Here is a 25,433-nt window from a genome sequence, read left to right on the forward strand (position 1 = left end):
ACTGTGTATAAATTATATTTAGTTTAAAGTGGGAAAAAATGATTTCACAAATTCACTGCTTAAATAATGTCAAGCAAAAACAAAACAAAACAAAACAAAACGAAACAAAACGAAAACAAACAAAAAAACCTTCTAGCTACATAAAGCCAGCAATTTTCTAATCTGTCTTTTCTTCTTCACTTCATACAATCATTGTTTTGGGTTCCACCAGCAAATATAAACAGGAAGCACAAAAAAAGAGGAGAAAATTAGGCTTTAAGGTAAAGGCTAGATCTAAAGATTACTAGAAGTAAATTTAAATACTTATGCATACTAGTCTTCTAGATGAAAAACTAGATGAGAAATAGTGACACAGTAATTTTTCAGTGATCATTTCTATTTCTATTCTATAAATATTAAGTACTCTAAAAACAATAGAGTTCTGTATAGTCATCCCGAATATAACCCCTGAACCAAAAGAACAGAGAAAACCCATAAACTATATATAAAAGTGACAAATTTCCTATATATAAAAATGAAAAATTCTCTCGATAATAACACTCTCTATATTTTCTCCTTCAATTATTTCCCTCTTCTACAGGTAAAACATTTTATGACTTTAATAGAATTTATTGTTGCTAAACTATTTGAGTATAATTTTTGTCTTAAAGAGTCAATAGTAATCCACAGTTCTTATAAACCTATTAATTTAACACTCATTGCAGAAATCATTCTGGTCTTTTCCCAAAATTACAAACATAAAACAGTGCAGTACCCAGGACACAATAAATAGTAGCTGTTACATATCACAGAAGTTTAAAAGTCAGTTACATTCCTATCATAAAAGGTTTTCAAAATGTACTGTATCCACAACAGCACAATTTTATGTGTGGGGAAAGAGACATAAATTATTAAAGATACATTTATTTCTTTCTTATCTTTCATAAAACTACTCTAATAGTCTAAGATGTTCTGAGAACTTGAAAGAAATTTAATAATCACTTATAGCTACTACCTAAAAAGTAAGATATGAGTTTTGTTTCCTGAAAAGGTAAAAGATCAGCATCATTTGCTGGTGTTGGCCCCTTCCTATGAATCCTATTGTGGAGATAACAGTAAGATGATAGAAACATTGCTGGATCTCAGAATCCAGTTCATCAACACTTGGGACACAGATAATAATGGTAGGACATGGTTTGGGAGCCACAGAGCATAGGAAAGTCAGAATCCACTGAAAGAGTATAAACTGGCATTAAGAATTCTAGTTGCATTTCTTTTTATTAGGTTGGACTTTCTTAAGTGGGTTATTGCCCCTGCTACTATTTCCTTAGTGTAGGAAAGCAACAGAAACAGGTAGATATCAGGACTAAAACAAACAGAAGAGAGGAAGGCACCCTACTAATGGAAGCAGTGCCTGCGGAAAAGTGTCCCGAAGAAACAAGAGCCACATGTCAATAAAATGCCAAGAATGGCTGAACTCAGTGTATGTCCATCTCTCACTATCTAAATTAACCAGCATCTCAGGATTATAAAAGTCACAAGTAGGAGGAAAAATTAAGGAAACATTTGAGAATCACTAACATAACAGGGAGAGGAGATAAATACCCCCACCCACACACAAATGCACAAGAAATAACCTATTCAAAGCTGCAGCAGAACTAATTGAAAAAGAATCTTAAAAGTCATAATAGTCTTAGAAATGGGAAAATATTAGAAGCATGAAGCAAGAATAAGCAGTTAAGCACAAAGAAAATACTGGCTATAACACATATATATATAACCACTGAAATAAAAATTTTTAAATAGTTTGAACAACAGAATGGACAGAGCTGAATAAAAAATTAATCTTTAAGACTGAATTTAAGAAATGTCCCAAAGAGCAACAGAAAGGGATAAAAAAATGAATGCTAAAAGAGAAATTTAAAGAGATATGGGGAAAGTAGTACTGTATAAAAGTATCAATATCTACCTAATAGGAATTCCATAAGCAAAGAATAAGGTAAAGAATTTGAAAAAAAAACAATGGCCAAGAATTTCATAGAATGCAAATACATGAAACCTCAGATTGAAATGGCTTAAAATGGTAAGAACATAAGAAAAAAGCCTGTACCTAAACATATTAGAGTAAAATTTAAGCTTTTTAAAGACAAAAAAAAATTAAAAGCTTCCAATAAGGGGGAGGATCATATACAAAAGAACAAGATCAAATTGCTATCAGACATCTCAAGAGCAACACTGGCACAGGACAATGAAAGGACAATGAAATCTTAGCCTCAAATATTAAAGGGGAAAAAACCTATACTTAGAATTTTATATCAAGATCGATTATTACTTAAATGTGAGTGGCAAATAATGATATTCTAGGCATACAATATCTCAAAGTTTACCACAAAAAGATGCTCACTGAAAAAAATTTTTGAAGATGTAATTTCGTGAGAAATTAATCCATAACAAACTATGGAAAGGGAAAATTTTAGAGTATGTTTTTTAAAGTATATTCATAAAAATAAAAGTCACACGACCCTATACCAACAAAATGTGAGTAGCAAGGAGAGAGAGTAAGTTAAAGTTCTTGGAATTTACTGGACAGGAATGAGAGAGGACACTGAGATTAAATTTAGACATTGAAAGGATACAATGTAAAATGGCAGAGCTAAACGCAGTACAACAATAATCACATTAAATATAAATGGGTTAAACTCAGAATTAAATTAAAAAGAATTAAAATTCAAGCGGAGGGAGACAAAAGAGACAAATAGGAATAATATATACTGGTCAAAAATTAAATGAGTATGAATATATAAACACATAAATATATATAAACAACTATATACATGTATTTTATATATATATATATATATATATATTCAGCCTCTACATACATAAAGCAACAGAAAATTGTGGTGCAGAACCAACAAATCAACAATTCCAACTGTAGGTTAACATGCATTCAAAAAATTATGAAGCAACAAAAAGAGCAAAGATTTGAAAGATTTAAAAATGTCATTTTGAAAGCCTAATGACACATGACATACATGACGTTACAACAAACACAGAATATAATCTTTCTGAGTTTATACAGAACCTTCACAAAAATCGATCATATAATAGGGCACAAAAGAAACCCTGATACATAACCCTCCAAATCAACAAAATATAGACTGCGTTTACAAAGTATAAGCAATAAAATTAAAACCAACAAAAAATAGATAACAAAGAGCACTTTAAAAATCTTCTATCCGAAAACTAATCTGTGGATTAAAGAGGAAATTTTAAGTATAATACTTAGAGCTGGATGACAAACACATGTCAAAATATGTGAATGTAGCTAAGACAAAAAGAAACTTAAAAAAATTTTAAATTTATCAGAAAATAATAATTAAAAACAAGCTTTAGGATACTATCAAATAATATCATGTACATGAAAAGTGCTTGCTCAGCGATAAAACTTCACAAATGTAAAATATAATTTGAAAAGTTTTCTAAATTTAAGTTGAAATTTAATATAAAAATTATGCTAAAAGGAACTGTCATTCATGTTCATGTGTTTATAGACAAACTATTATGAAGTCTATAAAAATTAATGCATATATTCGAATAGGTACATTTCCCTACATTTAAACAAGATGTGTACACCAATTACTTTTACAATTTCGAAACTGTAGTAATTTAATTTTGAAACAAGAACTAGAGTTTCCTACATCACATTACAACTTAAGTAGATTATCACATCATTAAGTCACCATTTTTTTCCTTTTGTGGAAATCAACTGTAATGAAAAGTACTCATTTTAATAAACTATTAATTGATTTTACTTTGTGTTCAACATCTATTTTTGATAAACGGTCTATAAATCAAGTATTTACATATCAAATCATATTAGATTTCATTATATTCCCATAAGTGCACATATATATATACACACACATCTATATGCATTGTGTGTATAACTAATTAAAAAACTCGTATACACTCAGACATCTTCAGGAACTGAGTGTCTCATTTTACTTAATACACTGTAATTCTCTAAATCCATACGTTACTTATTTACAGAGAATTAGAATACAATATACTAAACAACTTAAGTTCTACTAAGCACAGTCTATTCTTCTTTTGATTACTCGGAAGGCACTTCATCAACTGGAAAAGTGTTTCAGAGTAACAGAGACTGCTAACTATCTACACATATACTCATATACTTTCTACATATCACATATAATGTATAAATGTATGTATGTGTGTGAGTTTGTGTGTGTGTGTTCTTTTACCACACAGAAGTTTTAGCAAGATATTTCTGTATGTGACTTTTGGGGGAATGTATGAAAGTGTGCTTTATGGCTTGTTACATGATCAGCTTTATGAATGTTTGATAAAACCTTAAAGACTACATTTCCCAGCCTTCCTTGTGTGACAAGGTTTTGACCAATAAGATGTGAATGGAAAAGGCATATGCCTTTAAGAAAGAATGAGTTCCTATTCACTTTATTTTCCTACTCACTTTTAATTTATCCTGTTGGCTGGAATGAGGATGTGCTGGCAGGTGCTGGAGTGGCCATCTACATATGGCACCAGGAGATGGAAGCCATATGTAGAGGATAACAAAGAAATAGGTGGCTGAAGGGCTCCTTTAGAGCTACATTAACAGTCCTGGACTATTTATGTTTGAACTTTTACTTGAAAACAAACTTAAGTCGTGTGTAAGCCACTGTTATACACTGTTTATAAAAGCAATGAGACCAATATCCTAATACAGTTTGCAATATCAATTGTTATCTTGTAGAGTATTAGCAAGTCTAAGAAGTTGGACTAAATCTACCCTGACTTAATGAAATGTCCTTGATGTTTGTTTTCCACATTAATAATTTCCTAATATATGCCCAATTTGTTATCTTCACATTGTTCTCAAGAAAGGAGTATGTATTATGTCAAGATACAGTGTAAGCTTTCTGCTTATTTATATTCTAGAGAAACAAAGCTTGTATTGTCTTAAGGGATCTCTTTGTCAATGGAAATACAACTATTCATAAGGAATTGATAAATGACTATTCTTGTGATCTTTGCATATTCACTTAAAGGACTATATTAGAATAATGTTGTAGAACAAATATATTTTTCATTGGATGCCTTTACTAATGGTTAATTGAAGGAACCACCCTGGCTCTTCTTCAAGTTCAAATATTTAAGATAATCTGATAATTTACAGGTCTAATTGAAATGCTTTCTCAAATTGTGTTCAGATGATAATACCAGTAGGAAGAATTCACAATGAAGTGTTATAGCCTAATCCTAACAACACTCCATACTAAATATTTCCTAATTCACTTACCAGGGTTCATAATCTTCAGACATCAAAAGATTCCTCTCAAGGAACTCTATGCTGCTTTAGTATAATAACTGCAACTTAAACCAAAGCCATTAAAATGTGGGTTCTCTCTCTTTTTCAACCAAGCTGTCTATGATCAATTATGTTTCCCATGTATCCCAGAACTGGGAGGGCAATGTGGTTTCACATCTATATCAGTAACTTAAGCATTTTTCAAGACTATTCCAGCTGGGTCTATTTAATCCAGCAAGAGTTTTGCTGACAGTAGCATTTCTGAAACTGTTCACAGTAACCATGTGAGTGGATATGCATGCTGGGAGCTGGTGAGGCCATAAAGGGAAAGGATAGGATAATATGTGCTCACATGTGTTTGGAAAATTCCATGGACAGTCACAAGACACATAAGCATGGTAGTTTTGAGAAGTGTTGCAAAAAAGAACCATGTCTAACTCTTACAACAAAATTTCCAAGTTATATTCAAGTCGGAATACTTTTTTCCACTGCCCACCTAATTAACAGTTTGAGAATGCTGGCGTAAGGATCTTTGTGAGAAAAACCAGTCCAAAATAAACAGAGACTCATGGACATGTACAACAGACTAGTGGTTACCAGAGAGTAGGAGGGCAGTGGGGAGGAGGGACAAGAGACTAGTGGTTACCAGAGAGGAAGAGGGAAGCAGGTAAAAGGGGTCAGAAAGAAATCTAACTATGGGAGAGGAACACTCAATGCAATATATATATACTGTACTGTGAAATTGTACACCTGAAACTTACTGGATTTCTTTACCCAATGTAACCATAAAAAAATTAAAAATTAAAAATAAATTAGTAAAAAATAAATAGATTGTAATTTAAAAAAAAAAAAAGAAAGAAAGAAAACAAGAAAACCGGTCCTTAGCCAATCATCCCAAATTGCTCAATGAATGGAGACTTGATATTTCTTTAGGAGTTTAAACTTCTTTTCCTCATAATAATGATGCAGAGAAAGGAATGAACTGGGTTTTTCTCCTTAACTCAGGCTATAGTTCAGAAGGCTGAATCCTCCCTGCTGGGCAGCAAGAAGAATATTGCTGAATTTTCTCTGAATATATGGAAAGAGCTCTATATTTTGTCCAGGTTACAACTTCCTCTGCTTTTATAGATAAAAGTAATCCCATATCTTGGATGTTACAGGTAAGGAAGTTTAGGAAAAATTAATTTCATTCTAAATGCTGGATTATTGTCGTTTGTGAATACCTCTCCTCATTTTGTAGTCAGAATGTTACTCAGTTAGTTTACCTATTTCTTCACATATTAAGATGAGTTAAGGTGGAGGCAATATTTACTAGCACTAACCTTTGTGAATACTATTTAGAGATCACTTTTAAATGGAGAAAATATAGAAATGTCCAAACCAAATTAAACCATTTTAATGTCAAAATAAGATTCCATGTAATAGCAAAATCCTTACAGAAGAATTTTAATAAGGTAATCCTAAACACATGCAACTAGACAATTCTCCTCATTCCCAAGCACCCTTTGCAAATAATTCTTTTTTCTTAGTTACACATATGAGCCACACAAATGTGGGTCCAGGAATATCCAAGATTAGAAAATATATTCTAAAGAACTAAATGTATCAAATATGTACATGTGTCTTCAGTCCAGCCTGTTTTTGTTATGTGTATATATATCCTTATCCTCACTAAACACTATCTCACATGGTTTTAGAAAAATAGAAAAAGGATGCTAAATTATTTGAGCTAATAAACAAGTGCTGAGTTATAAAGCTTAAGGAAAAAAAAGTGAAATTAGAAATAAAATTGTAAAAAGTTCCTGCCAGCATAGAGATAAAAGATTAATCTACACATAATCCAAAATTTTACCTGACTGTAAACTAATGATTGTGGACAGACACTGAAATAAAGTACAGTAACCAGTTGGTTTATCCAATTTGCCAACAACTGAAATTTCCTATTAACCTGCTCTTCTGTAAATTGACAATCTGATGAAAACTGGTATTTACAACATAATCATAAAGACACTGCAAGGTTCTGAAGTGCTTTCTGAACGACTTCCTTGTCTATTATTTTTTAAGAAGTTTTCCAAAGAAATCAAAAAATAAATGTTCACTGCAGCATTATTTATGATAGACAAGAAATGAAAACAACCTAAATGTCCATCAGTGGATGAATGGATAAAGAAAATGTGATACACATACAAACACGAACACACACACGCCACCACACCCACACACACACAAACATTATTCGACCATTAAAAAGAATGAAATCTTGTCATTTAAGACAATATGTATGGACCCTGAGGGCATTATACTAAGCGAAATAAGTCAGAAAAAGAAAAATACCTTATGATCTAACTTATATGTGGAATCTAAAAATAACAAAAAAACCAAAAAAACAAAAAACCCTGAACTCATGGATATTTAAAACAGATCGGTGGCTGCCTGAGGCAGGGGTGGGGCGTGGATGCAATGGGGGGAAGGATGCCAAAAGATAAAAATTTCAGTTATAAAATGAATAAGTCATGGGGATGTAATATACAGCATGGTGACTATAGTTAATAATACTGTATTACATATATGAAAGTAGGTAGAAGACTGGATTTTGAAAATTTTCAGCACAAGAAAAAGAAATTAAATATGTATGGTGACAGATGTTAATTGAACTAGTTGTGGTGATGATTTTGTAATCTATACAAATATCAAATCATTATATTGTACACTTGAAACTAATATATCAATTATGCCTCATTTAAAAATGCAAAACAGAATTCATTTATCTGAATATTTGATAAAAATAATATCCCATTTTCTGAATAAACCAGGCAGGTGTGTTTGCCATTTCCTGCCACTACTTTCCCCATCTGAAATCTATCCTATACAGAAATGTAAGATTAATGTTCCCCGAACATCATTTTTATCAGGAATTTTTTTGCTAAAAAAACAAGCACCACAAACCTTACATCCTTACTATGTACAGAATAAGGTATCAAAATCCTTATAAATCTGATACTGATCTTTGGCACAATCTTACCTTTCACCAATAGGATGCGGCAGGGTTCATTTACACAAATAAAACACACTATACATAGGCTCATTTCCTCCCTTTCCTTGAACCTTAAAAGACCTCCATCTCTTCCCTCATTTTTTTTCTGTCATTTTTTTTCTATCAAGTTTAAGGCCTCTACCATAAACTCCTCTCTACCCTCAAACCACAGTGATTTCCTTTTCTTACTTCCAATAACCCTTTCCAGCATTCATTCACTGATTCCTTTAGCCATACATGAACTACGCATGTGTTATGATGACGGGCTACGAAGATACATAAAACTAAGTCCCTACTTCCTTGGGCTCACAATACAATAAGGGAGACAGACATGAAAAGTCATTAAAGGGTCTATAATAGAGGTATAAACAGGGAAAAGGGGGATTGTAAAGAAGGATGACTTCAAGATCTTTAAGGAGATAAAAAAAAGGCTTTTTAGAGAAGGCGCCATTTATGTTAAGTTTCAAAGGTGGATATATCAGGCAAGAAGAATTCCAAGCAGAGAAAACACCACATGCAAAGATCAAGAGGCAAGAAAAACTTGGCATGTTTGGAGAACTATAAATAGATAAGCATGGCTAGAGTTCAGAGTACATTAAGTCTAACAACACTTATGACTGCCCATTCACCAAGTCTTAAAACTAATGAAAAAACATAGTATCTGTCTTCAAAGAATATGCAAGGATATGGCACCCAATTGATTGGTATAGTTAATTCAAACAAATAAGTAGTACTGAGCACTTATTATGAACCAGATACCCAAGATAAAGAAATAAAGAGCACAGCTCCTGCATTGAAGGAGTTAACATTTTAGCAGGAGAGACAGAGAGACAGCTTACAGTAGACAGATTTTAAAGTTCAGTCCTTATGCAAAAGACTAGGAAAAAAATCTTAGATATTAATAGTACTTAATATTTTCCACTTGTTTGTATTTTCTAAATTGTATACAATGAGCATGTTACTATACTTTGATAATGAAGGAAAATAAAGTTTATAATAGAAAAGGTATAAAAAGTTGACACCTGATGAGTTATCAGTATTTAAGTAGCATTTGCTAATTAAAGACTTGAAAGTTTTAGATTTGAAACTTTAGATACCCAAAATATGGCTACCTGTCACCATCTCAAGAGCTGGGAACCTCATTGGTACAAACCACCATCATATCATTTTCACCTGGATTATTTTATTGGCCCTCTAACATATTTCCTTGCTTCTGCCCTGACACCCCCTCCCCACGCCTTAATCTGCTTATAGCAAAACACCCAGAGAGACACAGATAATGGCATTTCACTGCTCGAAATCCTCCAATGGCTTCAGTAAAAGGCAAAGACGTTACAAAGGCCCTACCAAGATCTGCAACTAGTTCTCTTTATCTCTGATTCTGATACTCGACTTCTCTTTGCTCGCTCTAGCTACTATGGTGGCCTCCTTATTGTTTCTGAAACATACCAGGCATGCTCTATTGCTGTTTGTTCACTCTTATCTACCTGGTTTGCTCCTTCGTCTCCTTTGGGTCTCTATTTAATGTCACTATCTTAGAAAGACTTTTCTTGTCCACTCTATCTAAAGATGTAACACTCTTCTATTTGAAAGCTATCTCCTTTATCTGCATTATTTTCCCCCTTGCAGTTATTATTACCTAATATATTGTTTTACTTATTTTTTTCTGTCTCCTTTCCTTGCTCCAAAGGGTAAAATATTTTGTTTTCATCACTCATGTATGACCAGTGCAGAGAATAGTGTCTGGCAAATGAAAAATGATCAATCATTCATCATTCACTGAATGAATGAATAAAGGGCAGTATTCTGCATCATGGTTGAGTTTGGAGGCAGAAGATCTGGATTAAATTCCAGTGCCACCACTTTGTAGTAGAGTGACCTTGTGTAAGTTACTTATGCTCTCTAAATCTAAGTTTCCTCATCTATAAAATGATGATGATGGTATCAATCTTATAGGACGGTTCTAAAGACTAGAATAATGCAGGTTGAGCACAGTGCCTGGCAAATTATAAATGTTCGATAAATGCTAGCTATTAGTATGATGCCTCCAATGAGTTACCACATCATTCCCAGTATCCTTTTTTTTTTTCCCCCAAAATAATAGTTACTTTGCAAAATCCTTGGATCTTTACACTCTAGTTTGAAACAAAATCAATACTACTCTGGGTCAACTCTTACAGAAGATTCTATCCTGTTGTACCTTGTAAGGAGACGGGGAGACACTAGTGTCTATTTTATCTTAAAGAAAGTAGTTTAAGTGCTATATTAAACTGCACAAAATGCCATTTTTATCACAATGTTAATTTATATCTACAACCAAAACTGACCTTTGGTGCTTGTTTCCTAAAACCGCACAAGAAAAGGTTAAGTTTAGGGCCAGATCAATGTAACTTTATACTACTAACTCTATATTTTAGAATTTTTCAATTCTTTCAGAATTTCCCAAATTAGATTTTCCATTTGCTATGAAGCCCACCATACCCACCTGATATCATAAACATCTCCCCGGTGTCAGGGGATCTGATTCAAATAAACTATAATGTGTCAAATGTTAACATAAGGGCTTTAAGAGATATATACATTTTTTTTTTTTAAAAGTCCTTGATCTCAAGACTTTGGTAATAAAACAACAGTAATTAAAGGTTTTTTCCTCATCTATAAGGTAGGATAATACCAATCTTGTAGAGTTGTAAAAACCCGATAAAATGAACATATGTAGAAGTGAACTATACTATAAACTGTACTGCAGCACATGTTTTACTGTAAAAAGATACATTAAAGAATTTTTAAAAATAAAAAGCCACAATGACACACTACCTCAACAATTTTCATATTTTGCTTATTCTCTTTAAGTCCTGTCTTTACATACTTTTAAAAATAAATTAGTAATCATGTGCACTCGGGAGAAGACAATACAGTATGTCTTCTTCTAGATCTATGTGGTCCAGGTTCAAATACTAGCTCCTCAACTTACTATGTGACTTGGGGAAAGATTTTTAAACCTTTGTCCTGTTTTCTATAACATCGAGATAACAATATAACAGTACCTATGTTACAGGGAGGTGTGAAGAAGAAATGAATAATTGTAAACCATTTAGTACAGTGGTTGGCACAGGGCAAATTCAAGAAACAGTTAAAAAAACTCAAAATATAAACTTAGTATTCTGATTTTCATAAAACTTAAGATGTCATAAACCAAAAGTATCTTATCTAAAGTATCATAAGATTCTTTTAAAAGGACTCTAGGATGCTTTACATTGACTATTTTTAAAATAAAGCTCCCTACCATTCATTTGTTCAGATATTTTATAATGTATAATAGAATCCATCTATTGCTTCATACTTCCAGTAGAGGTCTCCATCTAAAAAATAATCTACCAGACTGAAAAATTTAAATTAGTATTCCTGGTTATTAAAACACATACACAAAATTATTGGCCAGCTTTACCAAATATGCAAGTTTAAGTTTTCCAAGTAAAACATTTAAAATAATGACTATCTGAAGTAAAAAGAATTTTTTCTTGGTAATTATTACATGTTTTGCTATGGGCCCTCTTCAAGAGCCAAGTAATACTAACCTGTCTCATAAACATAATCTTTTGGACAGGAAGAGGACAGACATAAAATCTTGGATATGAATGCTAAATCAAGGACATATTTATCATCTATACTAGCCAACAATTTAATACCTATTCCTCACAAATGGTATGTGTCAGTAGAATCATCTTAACGTAGAAGTAAAGGTTATGTTTTATAGTAGCAAAGAAATCTGACAATCTTCTACATTTATCCTTCTTAAATTAGAATAGAGTGCCTAGAGTAATAAAGGCAGCTCTGAATTGGCTCTGCTTTCCCCTCCCATCATTCAGTAACAGTGATTTTAGGCAAATCAATTATCCTTATGCAGGCCTACCAGAAAAAATATCCTATTTGTACCCTACCTGAAAGCAGTAGGCTAGACTACGTCCTTAAAAACCCTTTTAGTTCTAAGAATGATGATACTATGAATTGATAGATTCAGTAGCCATTATCCAATTGCTGCTAACTACATACTTCTTGCTCCTATCTTGGTAATCTAAATTTCAGGCTCAGTAAGTAAGCTCTATAACTAGGTCTCCATGAAACATTTAATTTACATGTAATACTAATGTCTATCTCAACTTAGTTCCTTAAAAGTGTAATGCTTGGTAAATACAGATAAGATTTTATATGCCCAGGAACTGACCAAGAAATTACCAAGCAACCTGTTTAAAGCTAATAAATAGCGCTGTATGCATGCACACATAAGCGCGCGCGCGCACACACACACACGTACACATACACCCACTTAAGCTAACTCCTACAGTTTATAAAGGAGATTAAAAGAGATATTCTAAACCACTCTCAAAACAACAAGACTTTAATATCCAAATTACGTCTAATTCTGAAGATCAAATATAAAATGTAAAAACATAACACATTTAATTTAGTGGCAACGGATTTGAATGGATTCACCCAAACAAGCATATAAGATTTCTGATTATAACTAAAATATGAATTTGCTTTTCATTTCCACAGAGTAGATAACCTATAAAGGCTTTTAAACTAAAACAATTACTATCTATCTTAAGAATATAAAAATCAAGTAATGATCAAATCACAATTTATATTAGTCTTAATATAAATTGCCTTGTTTTTGTGTAACAAGTGCCTTGTTTTTGTATAACAAGTGATGCAATGGCCAACGAAGAATCAAATAGTAAAGACTGCTACTGGATATAAGGAACAAGAAAGATAATTTTCCTCTAAAGTTATCATTTAGCATTTTAGCTGATTTCTATTTACGTTAAATTCCTCGAACATGAGAAATATTTGCATTCAAATATAAACAATTCAGTATTAGCTCTCTTCTTGAATATAGATAAAGACATAATTAGATTTAAAAAATTAAAGCCAAATGCTAGTAGATAAAACATATAAAAAACATCACTAAATCTGATTTGGAAGACCAACACTATTGTTCATTCAACAAACAGATATAGAAATACTGTATATTAGAATATACAGAATTAAGACTGCATCAAGAACACAGAACTAACAGCATCTTACTAACTGAGGACATGCTAGAAATATCAAACTAAGGTCAGCCTCAAGGCAAGGAAAAGATGCCCTCATCTTCCTAACTATTAAATGGTGGCTGATACAATTAGACAAAATAAAATAATTAAAGGCATAAAATTTAGAAAAGAAGTAAAACTATCTTTATTTGCAGATGACACTCTAGTATGTCTAAAATTTTTTCAATCAATAATAAAACTAATACAAACAGTAAAACAACTGAGGTAGCAGATTATAATATAAAACAATCTTTCATATAAATGATAACCAATTAGAAGATATAATGGATGAGAAAATCTGTTATAACAACAAAAACAATAATATACTTAAGAATAAACTTAAATGTTCAAAATCTGTAAAAGGAAAATTTATAGACTCGAGTGACAAGAAGATTTGAATAGAAAGATTTTCATTATTCTTGGATAGGTCAACTCAATACCATCATGATGTCAGTTCTAAGGTAATTTATAAATTTAATGTGATCTCCGTAAAAAAAAAAACAAAAAACAAAAAACAACCCGCAAGATTTTTTCCAGAACTAGAACAAACTGACACTAAAGATCATATAGAGGATGTCAGAAGCATGCGGAGTGACAGATGTCCCCATCTAAAACTCTACAAAAAAAACACACAACCTGCACCCAAGCATGTCTGAGTGAGGGATCTGTGAATAAGAGATACCACAGAAAAAAGAAAGAAAAAAATCATATAGAAAAATAAACATAAAAGAATACTCAAGAAAACCTTATAAAAAAAGAACTATGAGATGGGAATGGCACAAAATATTAAAACATACTATACAGAGGCACTAGATTTACTAGGATGATTACTTCGTGAGTTATATATATGTCTAATCACTATGCTGTACACCTGGAACTAATATAATATTATATGCAAATTATAACTAAAAAATAAAAAATATGGTTTAAAAAATGCTACATAAAACCATAATAATTAAAATATAGTGAGATACCATTCCTTAACTCTGAAGACTGATAAAACTTTAAAAGTTTGACAACACATGGCTAAGCCATGGGAAATAGGTACTTTCGTAGACTGCTCGTAGGAATAAAAAATATTTCTCTCCAACAAAGGGAATTTGGCAATATTTAATAAAACTACATATGCATTTATTCTGAGTACTACATCAATCCCTTTTGATGATACATCTCCAAAAATTTGAAAATAGGTTTGCATAAGGGTACCAGATTTGCAAAAGATTACTCATATGGCATATGCTGCTATTAGAAAATATTGGAAACAACCTAAGTGCCATTAAACGGTGGAGTGGTTGAATAATCTAGAATATATCCACACAATGGAATATAATGCAGCTGTAAAAAAAAAAAATGGGACTTTATAGATTTAGAGTAATATTCAAGATATAGTAAGTGAAAAAAAGAAAAATACAAAAAAAATTGTGTTCATTTTAAGAAAGGGAACTAAGAATGCATATATGTATCTCCCTATTTTTACAAAAAGAAACACAGGAAGAATAACCAGAAACTAAAGATACCGGTTAGCAACAGAGCATGGGTGGGAATGGAGTAGAAGAGACAGGGAAGAGAAGAGGGCAAGTATATCTTCTATTAAATTTTAATTTTAGAATCATATTAAGTATTTTATATATTCATAAATAAAATTAAAAGAACGAGAATGCAGAAAAATACAAAATTGAATACGAATGAAAATAATATAAATTTTACTGTATTTTAAGTAAATAACTATACCCGGGGAAAAAAGAATCCAATCACTGTGAATTTTTTAACACAATACTTTACTGGTGATATAGCTTCAGTATGAACATAAAAAGAACTGCAAACAAATTTTTAACTCTTCTTGGCAGGTTTATTGTTTGTAGTGGTATGGATATAACAATTCTGAAAGTATTCTCTATGTGTTATAGAACTGACAAGATGAGTAAATATATTGGTATTGGGAACTAGGGTTCTCAATGTTGGTGAAGGGAGATACATGGAATGGAAGAAGGCAACAAGAAACTTGTGTGGACTAATAATTTAGGGCAATCAGTACAACCAACCATATAATGGCACTTAGGCTGTTTCCAATATTTTCTAATAGCAACATATGCCATATGAGTAATCTTTTGCAAATCTAGTACCTTTATGCAAACCTATTTTCAAATTTTTGGAGATGTATCATCAAAAGGGATTGATGTAGTACTCAAAGAATATGTACATTTGTATTTAAAATAAATAAACTTCCTAGCTCTGTCCTCTGAAAGGGTTTGAAGGAAAAAAGATAACCCAATAACAATGAGCATACCTACCACCCAGAGCTTGGTTTCTATATACTATTCCGCACTAAAAGGAACCAGGACTCCTTGGAGAAATAGCTGATACTGGAGCTGGATAAGGAAAACACAAGTTGGAAGATCTTACCTTGTCTTAAAGCAAGGAAGAGCTCAAAAATAATGGGAACATGTTAAAAAAAGACACAGGAGTCAGCTTGAAAAGGCTCCTACTGGCTAAATTTAAGCAATAAAATGCATAATAGATTTTAATCCATTGTATAAAATAAAAATCTAATAAATAAATAAGAATGAAAATTTTTTATTATCATAGACTGCCAACTAATAAATATAGAAAAAATAATAGTTAGAAAACAAGCATTATACATCCTTTATAATAACTGATTCAGGCAAGAATCATCAATGGATGTTAAAACTATTGGGTGAAAGTTTGACGATGAGCAATATATTTACACAGTCTCAAAGTACGTCCCCACAAGTTACTTATTAATTACAAAAGAGAAAATGGAAACTAACCAGGAGGATGCCACCTAAGTTAACATTAGCAGTAGTGAGATAAAGTGACATCACATGCCACCTGCCAAAAATGCTTAACCTAAATCTAATCCTGAAAAACCTTCACACGAATCCAAATTTTATACTATAGTTGGTCTGTGCTGTTCAAAAAGTACCATGAAAGAAAGGCTGAAAAACTAGAGATATGTAATATGAGATCATTGATTGGGGAGGTGGGTATGACTGCCACAAAAGACATCTCTGGGACAACTGGTAATATTTGAGTAAGGTCTGTATATTAGATAATATGATTATATCTATGCTAAGTTTTCTGAATTTGACAACTGTACTATTATTACATAAGAAAATGTTTTTATTCTGAGGTGATACACACTTATATTTTGGAGTAAAGGGAATTAATCTGCAATGATATCTAAGGATTAAAGAGTAATAACATAATAATGTGTGTGTATATATACATACCATCACAATAAGAGAAAAATAAAAAGCAAATGTGGCAAAATTATAACAACTGGTTGATATTAATGAAGAGTAAACAAGAGTTCACAGATAGATAGCAAAAAACGAACAATTAAAAAAAAAAACATGTCAAAGAAAAAAGGTTCACCATTTCTCAGATTTTTACTAGTAGACTAAATTAATACATTGCAATACGGGGCTACCTGGAAAGAATATTCAGAAATTCAGAAGTTTGACTTTTTAATCGTGTAAACTAAAAACATTATACCAAACCACTTAAGCACTCTTGACCTATTACTTGTGAGTGTACTTGGAGGTATAGCCTGCTAAGGTACTACTGTTTATGAAGTACTAAGATGCCTGATCTGAGCTCAAGTACACTGAAAATTCACTTAATCTATAAACCATTATGGAAAGTTGTGATCAACATGGGGCACATTACCGACAAATTTAAATTCAGCCCCATCTCTCAAGTACTACAGGTTAGGAATTTTCTACATAGGACCTTAACTTAGTCTCTTTGTCCTGTTTTAAAAGAATGTTCCTACTGACCTCATGTATGTTTCAAGTAACAATTTACTTATTTAAAAGTAATCAATGGGCTAGGAGAGGGACAAAATAAAATTTCATCCAAAAACATGAAAGATGTGTATGTCATAATTACATAATAAAAATCATCTTTGTGCACACAGCAACTGACCATTAAACGCTGTAAGAACTTACCAAGTATGATAGTAAGAACTCTGAAAGACAAGAATTATAGATGCTGTCCATATTTCACAATAAGATGTATATTCAAACAACGGATATAACCTACAACGTTGTTTTAAAAGAAATATCACATATACTCCAGAAGAAGTTTTAGTAGTGTAAAAAATTTTTCTAAATGTAATTTTTCTAAAATTAAATAACAGTAATTACTTCTGAAATTTGAAATGATAAATGAAGACAAAGTACATTCAACAAAACAGGCTATTATTAGTACTGTTATTTTCATAGGCATTTATAAATATAAGTTAAATCCCCTAAGCAGTACTGGGACAGACCAACAAAATTTTCACAAAGAGAAAAAAAAGCATTCAATAAATTCAATAAAACAAATGGTATTCCAGTTGGGAAGAATAAGATAATGTACTACACAGAAAAAAAACCACCTAGCTATTAAGGAAAACTTATTTTTAATTAATTTTTTAAAATCCAAATAACACAAATATAGTTAGGATAAGTACAAAACAGTAGTTTCATTTACCACTTTTTTCCTTTAACTGAAGTGGAGCCCTTGTTATCGTCTCTAGAGCCCAGAGACAAAGTATAGGGTGTGTCTAGGCTCTGCTTAGAGATGACAGGTGCAGTTTGAGCAGGTGCCCTAGACCAGATGTCACCTAGAGGTTTTGTTCTAGATGTAGCCTTGGCCAACATGTTGATGCCAAGTTAAACCAGTTATCTCAGCAACTAAATTGGTTTCATTACAATACCTAGATCAGCTGTTCTCAAACTTCAGTGTACTTAAGAATCATCTAGGGCACACTTTTTAAAAATATAGTTTCAGACTATTAATACCTAAAACCAATAATCAATCTTTGCACCACTAAAACAGGACAATTAAACATTATATGCCTCATGATCTGCTGAAGAGCATAGCACTACCTATTAAGTATGCCTAAACTATTGAATTTGAATGTTATCAACCTTTAGATCTAACTATCAGTTTTCAGGAAATAAATACAGGGGACAGAGGAACAGGTTAACTGACACTAAAAGGAAGGGATTGACCAAATCCAGAATCTGGGATGCACTAAAGGACAAATGACCCTAATACTTCAACAAATCAACTGCATGATAGGAAAAGGAAAAAGAAACTGTTAAGAGACTACACAAAACAGCCAAAGCAACAGATTCAGCTCCACCACAAAATTCTCTTGCAGTAAGATGGGGTGGACTCTGCCAACACTGACTTAGCTATCATTAGATCTATGGATCTATCATTTTTGGCCAACGATCCAGAATGTGGAAGCTATACCTAGATATCACAAAGAGGTTACTGCAATGTACTTCACCCACAGGGTATGTATCTTGTAAAAAGGAATTAACTTCCAATTAATAACATAATGATTGTGCAAAAAGTATCCAAGCACAAGTGAAATTCCTTTGTGTTTTGAAATAGGAAAATGTATGTTAGACTCTATTTTAATAACACAATTCTTGGAAAGCTTAATGAAATTCACACATAATCTAAATGGTACTGAGAGTGACAATTTGCTCTTTAAACCATCTATTCCAGGTCTCCCAAAAGTTTTATTAGTAAGTGGATGGATTAACAAATTTTATGATAGGTAACCAATACCAGTATCAATCAGCACATATGCATTTCTGTGTACTTCTGAATAAAAGGATTCAAGCTGCCTATTTCTTTGACTCTACTATAGATAACTGAATTAACCATGATATTTACATTTATTTTAAATTCAAAAGCCAATACTTTGGCTTTTCCTAAAAATTATCCTTACAATTTCAAGACAAAATATTTGAAGATAATCTTTAATCATAACATCTCCATTTTTAACTACAGTAAGTATGGTCCTTAAACCAATGTTACTTCTGAATAGCCTTTCCTAATATCAAAATTCATGACATGACTTCTCAGTTTTTAAAGTTGTAGAACTGAAGTAAATACAAATTTTTGGCAGGACTATCATGTTTCAACAAAAGTAATTACTATTTCAAAATACAATGTTCTAAAGCAATGTGATCAATGATTCTGCTATAATTCTTTAGAGAAGCTTGTTTCAACAAATTTAAAAAAACAAAATTTTCAATATAACTATCCTGTTAAAAAAGAAGCCTCTAGTTAGAATGATAGAAAACGGGGGAAATAAAGAGCAGTTACTTGCCTTCTGAGGGTTACTGGTTCAAGTTAAGAATTTTAAGTTAAAAGAAAACTAACCAATGAAATACAATTAACTGTAAATTATTTCATCATAAAGAATATCATGCCAATACATGAACCACTGCCAGAGGCTTAAAAATCTTCATTATGGTCATATATGTTTTTGTCACATTATAGTTTAAACAGCAGAAAAATATTGTTATGCATCTACAAGAGCAGCCTTCCCCATTCTGGACCAACTATCTTAAAGATTCAACTTTTCTTTTTCTATTTGGACTGCAATATTTCTTCACTTTTCTTTTCCTGGCAAATGAACACAAGATAATTTTAACATCCCCCTACTCAAAAAAGTATTTAACAAGTATTACCTATATAATTTTGTATAACCATTGATAAAGATATGCAAATAATAGCTCCATAAAATAATTTAAATCTGTATTTCTATATCTCTACATACATATACATAATTACCTCTCATTTCTCGTTTTCCTCATTATTTGCCACATTAAAAGTTTTTCTTCCTTAATTTGCATTTCTTCTAGCTTGATGTTTCCCAAACTGTGCTCCACAGAACTCAGTGGGTGTTCCCCAAACATGGGGTTTCACACTGTACCCCTCCGGTGTGTAGTGGTGTTTGGGCAGCACCATTTACTATGGGTGGGGGGAGGAAGGTAATAACTAGTGTTTGTTTCTCCAAACTGTCTACAGATCCACAATGCATGTTAATAAAACATAGTCTCTAAGAAGTCCTGCAGTAACCTAGGTTTAGCTTTATTGCTGAAAGTCTTGGGGCTTTTTTTTCAAGGAAACATGCTGACATTTCAGGAAAACAAGTGTTAGATACAGCACAAATGAGGAATTTCTATTCTAATTGATCCAGAATAACAAAGAGTATGGTGATGATGGTGGTAGCAGATCAAAGAGGCAGAAACGAGAATTCCCCCCAAACCTGCCTCATATGTCTCTCTAATTCCCCACTTTTACCAGTAAACCCCATTTTTACCAGTAAACTTTAGCAGGGTCTATACCACTCTGGAAAATGACCAAAAAACAGCCTTCAACAAATAATAATAACAACTCTAAATATTTTACCTCAAAATATGTATTGAGTACTTGCTCTCTAATGCGCCCAAACACCAATAAATTAAAATGTTTGTTTTTCCTTCCTTTCTAACTTCCAATGTCACTTAGTTTGGGAATATAAAAGATTCACAGAACAGATACTTTTTCTCTCAAAGTTATAATGGATTTCACACATGACCAACTATGAAAATACTGACTCCACAACAGAGCAGAAATAGGATTAGAAAAAACTACTCCTATTTAGAAATAGACATTTTTAGTTAACATCTAAGGCAGAAAATGTAAATGAAAAAAGCATATAAACATTTTGGGAATTTAGAGTTCTTAGCCTAAATCCTCACCGAAATTTGTATCTTCAGTGAACTATCTATCTCAGAGATTTATGTCTACTTTGGGGCAAATTTAAACTGCTTAAAATATGGTATATAAGACAGAACACTAACCTGATCAGGCTTTCAACAGTCTCCACTTTTTACTCCTTTCAACAACTCTGCATGCTCTTTAAAATGTAACAGACTATCAGAAGATCTCAAAATCAAGGTTTTCAAAATGAAAGGATACAGTTTATAAAATTAAATTTAAAATGCATATGTGAATAATTTATTTAGATACAGTTGCTCTTCTAGTCTCCATATTACTTTTATTTTCCTTCCCTGATTGAGAGCAATTTGTTTATCAATTCACAAATTCAATGTATTACTTTATTTACCTATTTATTACAATTTTAAAGCATTCTTTCACTTAACCTCAAGTGACTCATACAAGGGTTTCTCTTAAAAGAAGTAATCTACATGGTAGATACTAACTACAGAACACGTGAGTGTATCCACTCTAACTGATAAATGTAAACTCTATTGATATAATTTGAGGGCTTTATCCACCAAAGGGAACAGAATAAATCACAATGCAAATGAAAATTCACTATGGTGGGTAGAACTCTACAATTAAGTTTCTGACTATTCTAAAGGCAGATATGTATAAAAAAATCACTTATTGTAAGAAAACCAGTAATATGTAATTTTGTATACGATAAATTTTTAATGTCCAAGATATTTCACTTCTTTTCCAAAAATCAAGTTTTATAATGGAAACATCAAGCTAACCTTGACTATAGCTGTATACTGGAGTCAGCAAGCAAAACAAAATTCTTCAAGTAAGTATTTGAAACATTTAACTAAATCTTCATACAAAGACTTCAAATTCTTAACAGAAATAGGAGCGCTAATTTGTCCTTCAATTTTAGCACCAAAACAGAACAACAACAAAAATTCACAGAGTAAATAAGGAACATACTGGGTACAGATACACTTGGGCATAAATTTAACCATATATAATTTCCAATTATATTTTAATTTCTTAAATTCATTTGTAACTAACAAACTGAATTCATAACAGACTGATTAAACACATGTCAGGAATACAATTTTTTTGCTCAATTAACAAATGCCCCTAAAGCCATTTAGATTTTTTTTTTTTTTTGCACTTTAATTTTTCCATTTACAAAATGTGGGAAATTATAACTTTTTCTTTTATACTTTAGGGATAATCTAATAATAAGCATTTATAGAATATATTGAGATATACATGCCAAGAAAGGAACTGAGTGCACACAAAATATAAAGACATCATAGATGATTAATATCCAATTTTTAGAATACTTTTACACATGATCAGTAAGCACTTGTTTAAAAAATATTAAATGCTAATGTTGAAACAATCTATTGCATTTTCATTTTTAGACTTTGAGAAATCTTTGTAGACAAACTACAACCGCATAAATGTATGTTTGATAGAATCAAGCAAACTTTTGGCAGGCCACTAAACTCAAGTCACTACATTTAATGACTGTCTATGTTTATACCAAAACGAAAATAAAAATGCTAGAATGTATACATGGCCAGCATTCTAGCTTGCTCTTCTTTATTTCAATGTCTGTAATATCATGAAGATATATCATAAAATACTATGCTAACAGCCATCCATCCAATAACAAAATTACAAAGGAATGTCAGCAAATATTAAACTTGCAGAGTAAATGAGAACACATGTAATGACAGTCTTATAATAGGTCAAATAAAAAAGCAGTTATTATTAAAAAGTTATTCCAATTGTGATTTATAAAACACATTATCTGCTCATCAGAAACTATGATATTCAATATGATATATAAAAGAGGGAACTTACAAAGTCACTTGATTACTATTTCTTACTTTGACGAGGCACGTTTATGGTTAAGTAAAAGAATTAATGTGAAAGCTTGGCATCCTGGCTGCCAGTTAAGATTTTTCAGGGGAAGGTGTAAAACCCAGCATAATACATGTCCTCTAACTGTGCAACATTACACTACTATGGAAAAAAAATCTTTCGAGGTTGGTAGTACCCAATTTTTGACCAGCATATTTCTTTTGTATTTCTTTAGAAGCCATGCAAATCTTCACATGGTTTTTATTTTCCAAAACAAATGCTTCAACTTTTTTCCTAGTAGCCTAGCTACAACCCTACAAAAACAAACCTGGAGAATGACATATAGAGGAAAAACAATTTTAGCTAAATATATAGTTCAAAAAGCAGCTTCTAGTAAGAGCACAAAGCTCAAACTGATCTGAGAACAATGTAAAAAGTTGCAAACAACCATGAAACTATAAAGTTAAAAATAGTACCTATAAGTCTAATCAGTGGATGATATGATCCCAAGATAGAAATCACAAATGGAAAAACAATATTTATGTAACCTTTAAAAACCTGGAAATCCAGTCATTTAATTGATTATGCTAAAATCCTGTTAGGATAAATGTAAATTCTTCAAAAAACACACATCTCCTGAACCACATAGATCAAACAGTACCTTACAGATATTAAATTTCCATCAATCTATCTATCCAATAAGTATCAAGCATAACTTTAAATGTGCATTTTAAATAGTCTAAAATCCAAATTGTTCAAACTGATTACCAGAAAACCAAGATGTGTATTAACAGTATTCCTCTCAATATTATAAATGGAAATGAGCAAATGAATATTCTCATAAATATAATATTCTCTATTTCTTACCACATTACTATATCAACAGTTTTGGAGGTAAATTTTGCTTTACTTTGCTTCGTTTTACTACTTTATTTTAAAATGTACTCTAACACACATGCCATCACACACACAACAGATAACAACTAATCATACTTAATATTTTCTAGACTTCTGTGTACCTCAGTAACTACCCACAGTTCCACGAACTCTTCAGCTTCAAGCCTGAAGTCAATCTAAGATAGCCAATAGAAAGTACACCTGTGCAATTACTACATTTCCCATTTCAGAAAGCGAAACATAACACTGAATATACACACTGATAAATGCCAAACTTAAACAAAATGATGCAGAAGCCACATTATCTAATAAAAAAGGCCATCCTATAATTATTAAAAAGTAATAAATATAAGGATCACTAGTTTGAAATAACGACCACCAACTAAGGACTCTCTATGTGTAAGTAAACATAAAAATAAAAGATAACCTCATAATAAATTACAACATAAAAATATTCCTAGGAGAAAAACCGAGAGAAAAAAATAAAGGTGAATCACAAAATATATCATCTAAACTGTATCACATACCAACTGCGTAAGAAATTTACCTTGTCAAATAAATAGTCTAAAAAAAGGGGGTGGGAAGAATGAAAAAAAAATCCAAATCACAGAATTTCCTTTAATAGTATCCCTAATTTTCCTGAATATACAATAATCCTTTTGAACGTTTTCAGGTAACTCAAAAGTTCAAAAAAATAAAAAATAAAAATTCTAAAAACAATCCTGGTCGCTAAGGCATCAAATTTTTATGCTATGTAGAAATATTCTGCTGAAAAACTGCTCAGTGACAGTGTTCCACTCAAGAGGTTTCAATTTTAAAAAATCTTAGAATCCAAAAAGGCAAAGGAGTTTCTAAAAGAAAAAATTTTCTCAAGGGATACAAAGTTTCATTAACTCTCTTTAACTCTTTTTACTAAGCATCACCTTTCTACCCCTCTGTTAAGACCAAGCAATCAATAACAATGTCACAAAAGAATGTTTACCAAGAATGGGGTGGGGGTGGTGGCGTGTCACCTGTAATAATTCTGTATGAAACATGTAAACAATCCTAAACTGGGTGAGGAAAACTTTCACCATCCTACAACCTCGCTTTATGGATATTCAATGTTTCCCAGACTGAAATTAACAAGTTTAGAAACTGGTATACAAGGTTTGTTTTGTGGTTTTTGTTTTTGCTAAAAACAAATCTCCCCATAAGTCCCTTATTTCCAAATACTGTGCAAGAGTCACTACTACTCACCGCAAGTAATACTGTTTTAAAGCAAAGGCAGCGTTAGAACAACTTCTGGGAAAGTTGAACTCTTCAACAATTTCTCCCCACTGATTCTTCTCAGAAACCTGTTAAAAACACAGCCACGCTTGTCTGAAAATGCACAATCCAAGAAAACTCTAACCTAACTATGAAATAAATACCCATTCTACAGAGATCTGTAGATACCTAGGCATCAATGGGTGTTTCGCATCGATCCGTAAGAGTTACTAAGCAAGGACTGCTTGAATCACTATGTTTTCACCCGTGAGCCCTGTATTTAATAGCACTTGTTTTGTTTGGGGGGGGGAGGGGGTCTGGTGGGTTTGTTTTGTTTTGAAGCCCGGACAATAACCAATCGCAAGTCCCTCTGTCGCCCCCTTTTAAATCTCAACGCGGTCCGTTTACACTAAAAAAAAAAGTTCAAAAGGATCAATACTGT

General features: G+C 32.0%; 1 protein-coding gene across 3 annotated transcripts in view; it reads right to left on the reverse strand.

Annotated features, from left to right (window-relative positions):
• Positions 1–25,433, reverse strand: part of ARID2 (AT-rich interaction domain 2) — a 128,177-nt gene that overhangs the window by 101,582 nt on the left and 1,162 nt on the right. For all 3 annotated transcript variants that reach the window (XM_039882238.1, XM_039882237.1, XM_039882239.1), the window contains exon 3: positions 24,983–25,080. In XM_039882238.1, the coding sequence (XP_039738172.1) occupies positions 24,983–25,080 (98 nt within the window). The remainder of the gene's footprint in view (positions 1–24,982; positions 25,081–25,433) is intronic.

Source organism: Pteropus medius, unplaced genomic scaffold (assembly GCF_902729225.1).
Source record: "Pteropus medius unplaced genomic scaffold, Ma_sr-lr_union100, whole genome shotgun sequence".
NCBI lineage: Eukaryota > Metazoa > Chordata > Mammalia > Chiroptera > Pteropodidae > Pteropus > Pteropus medius.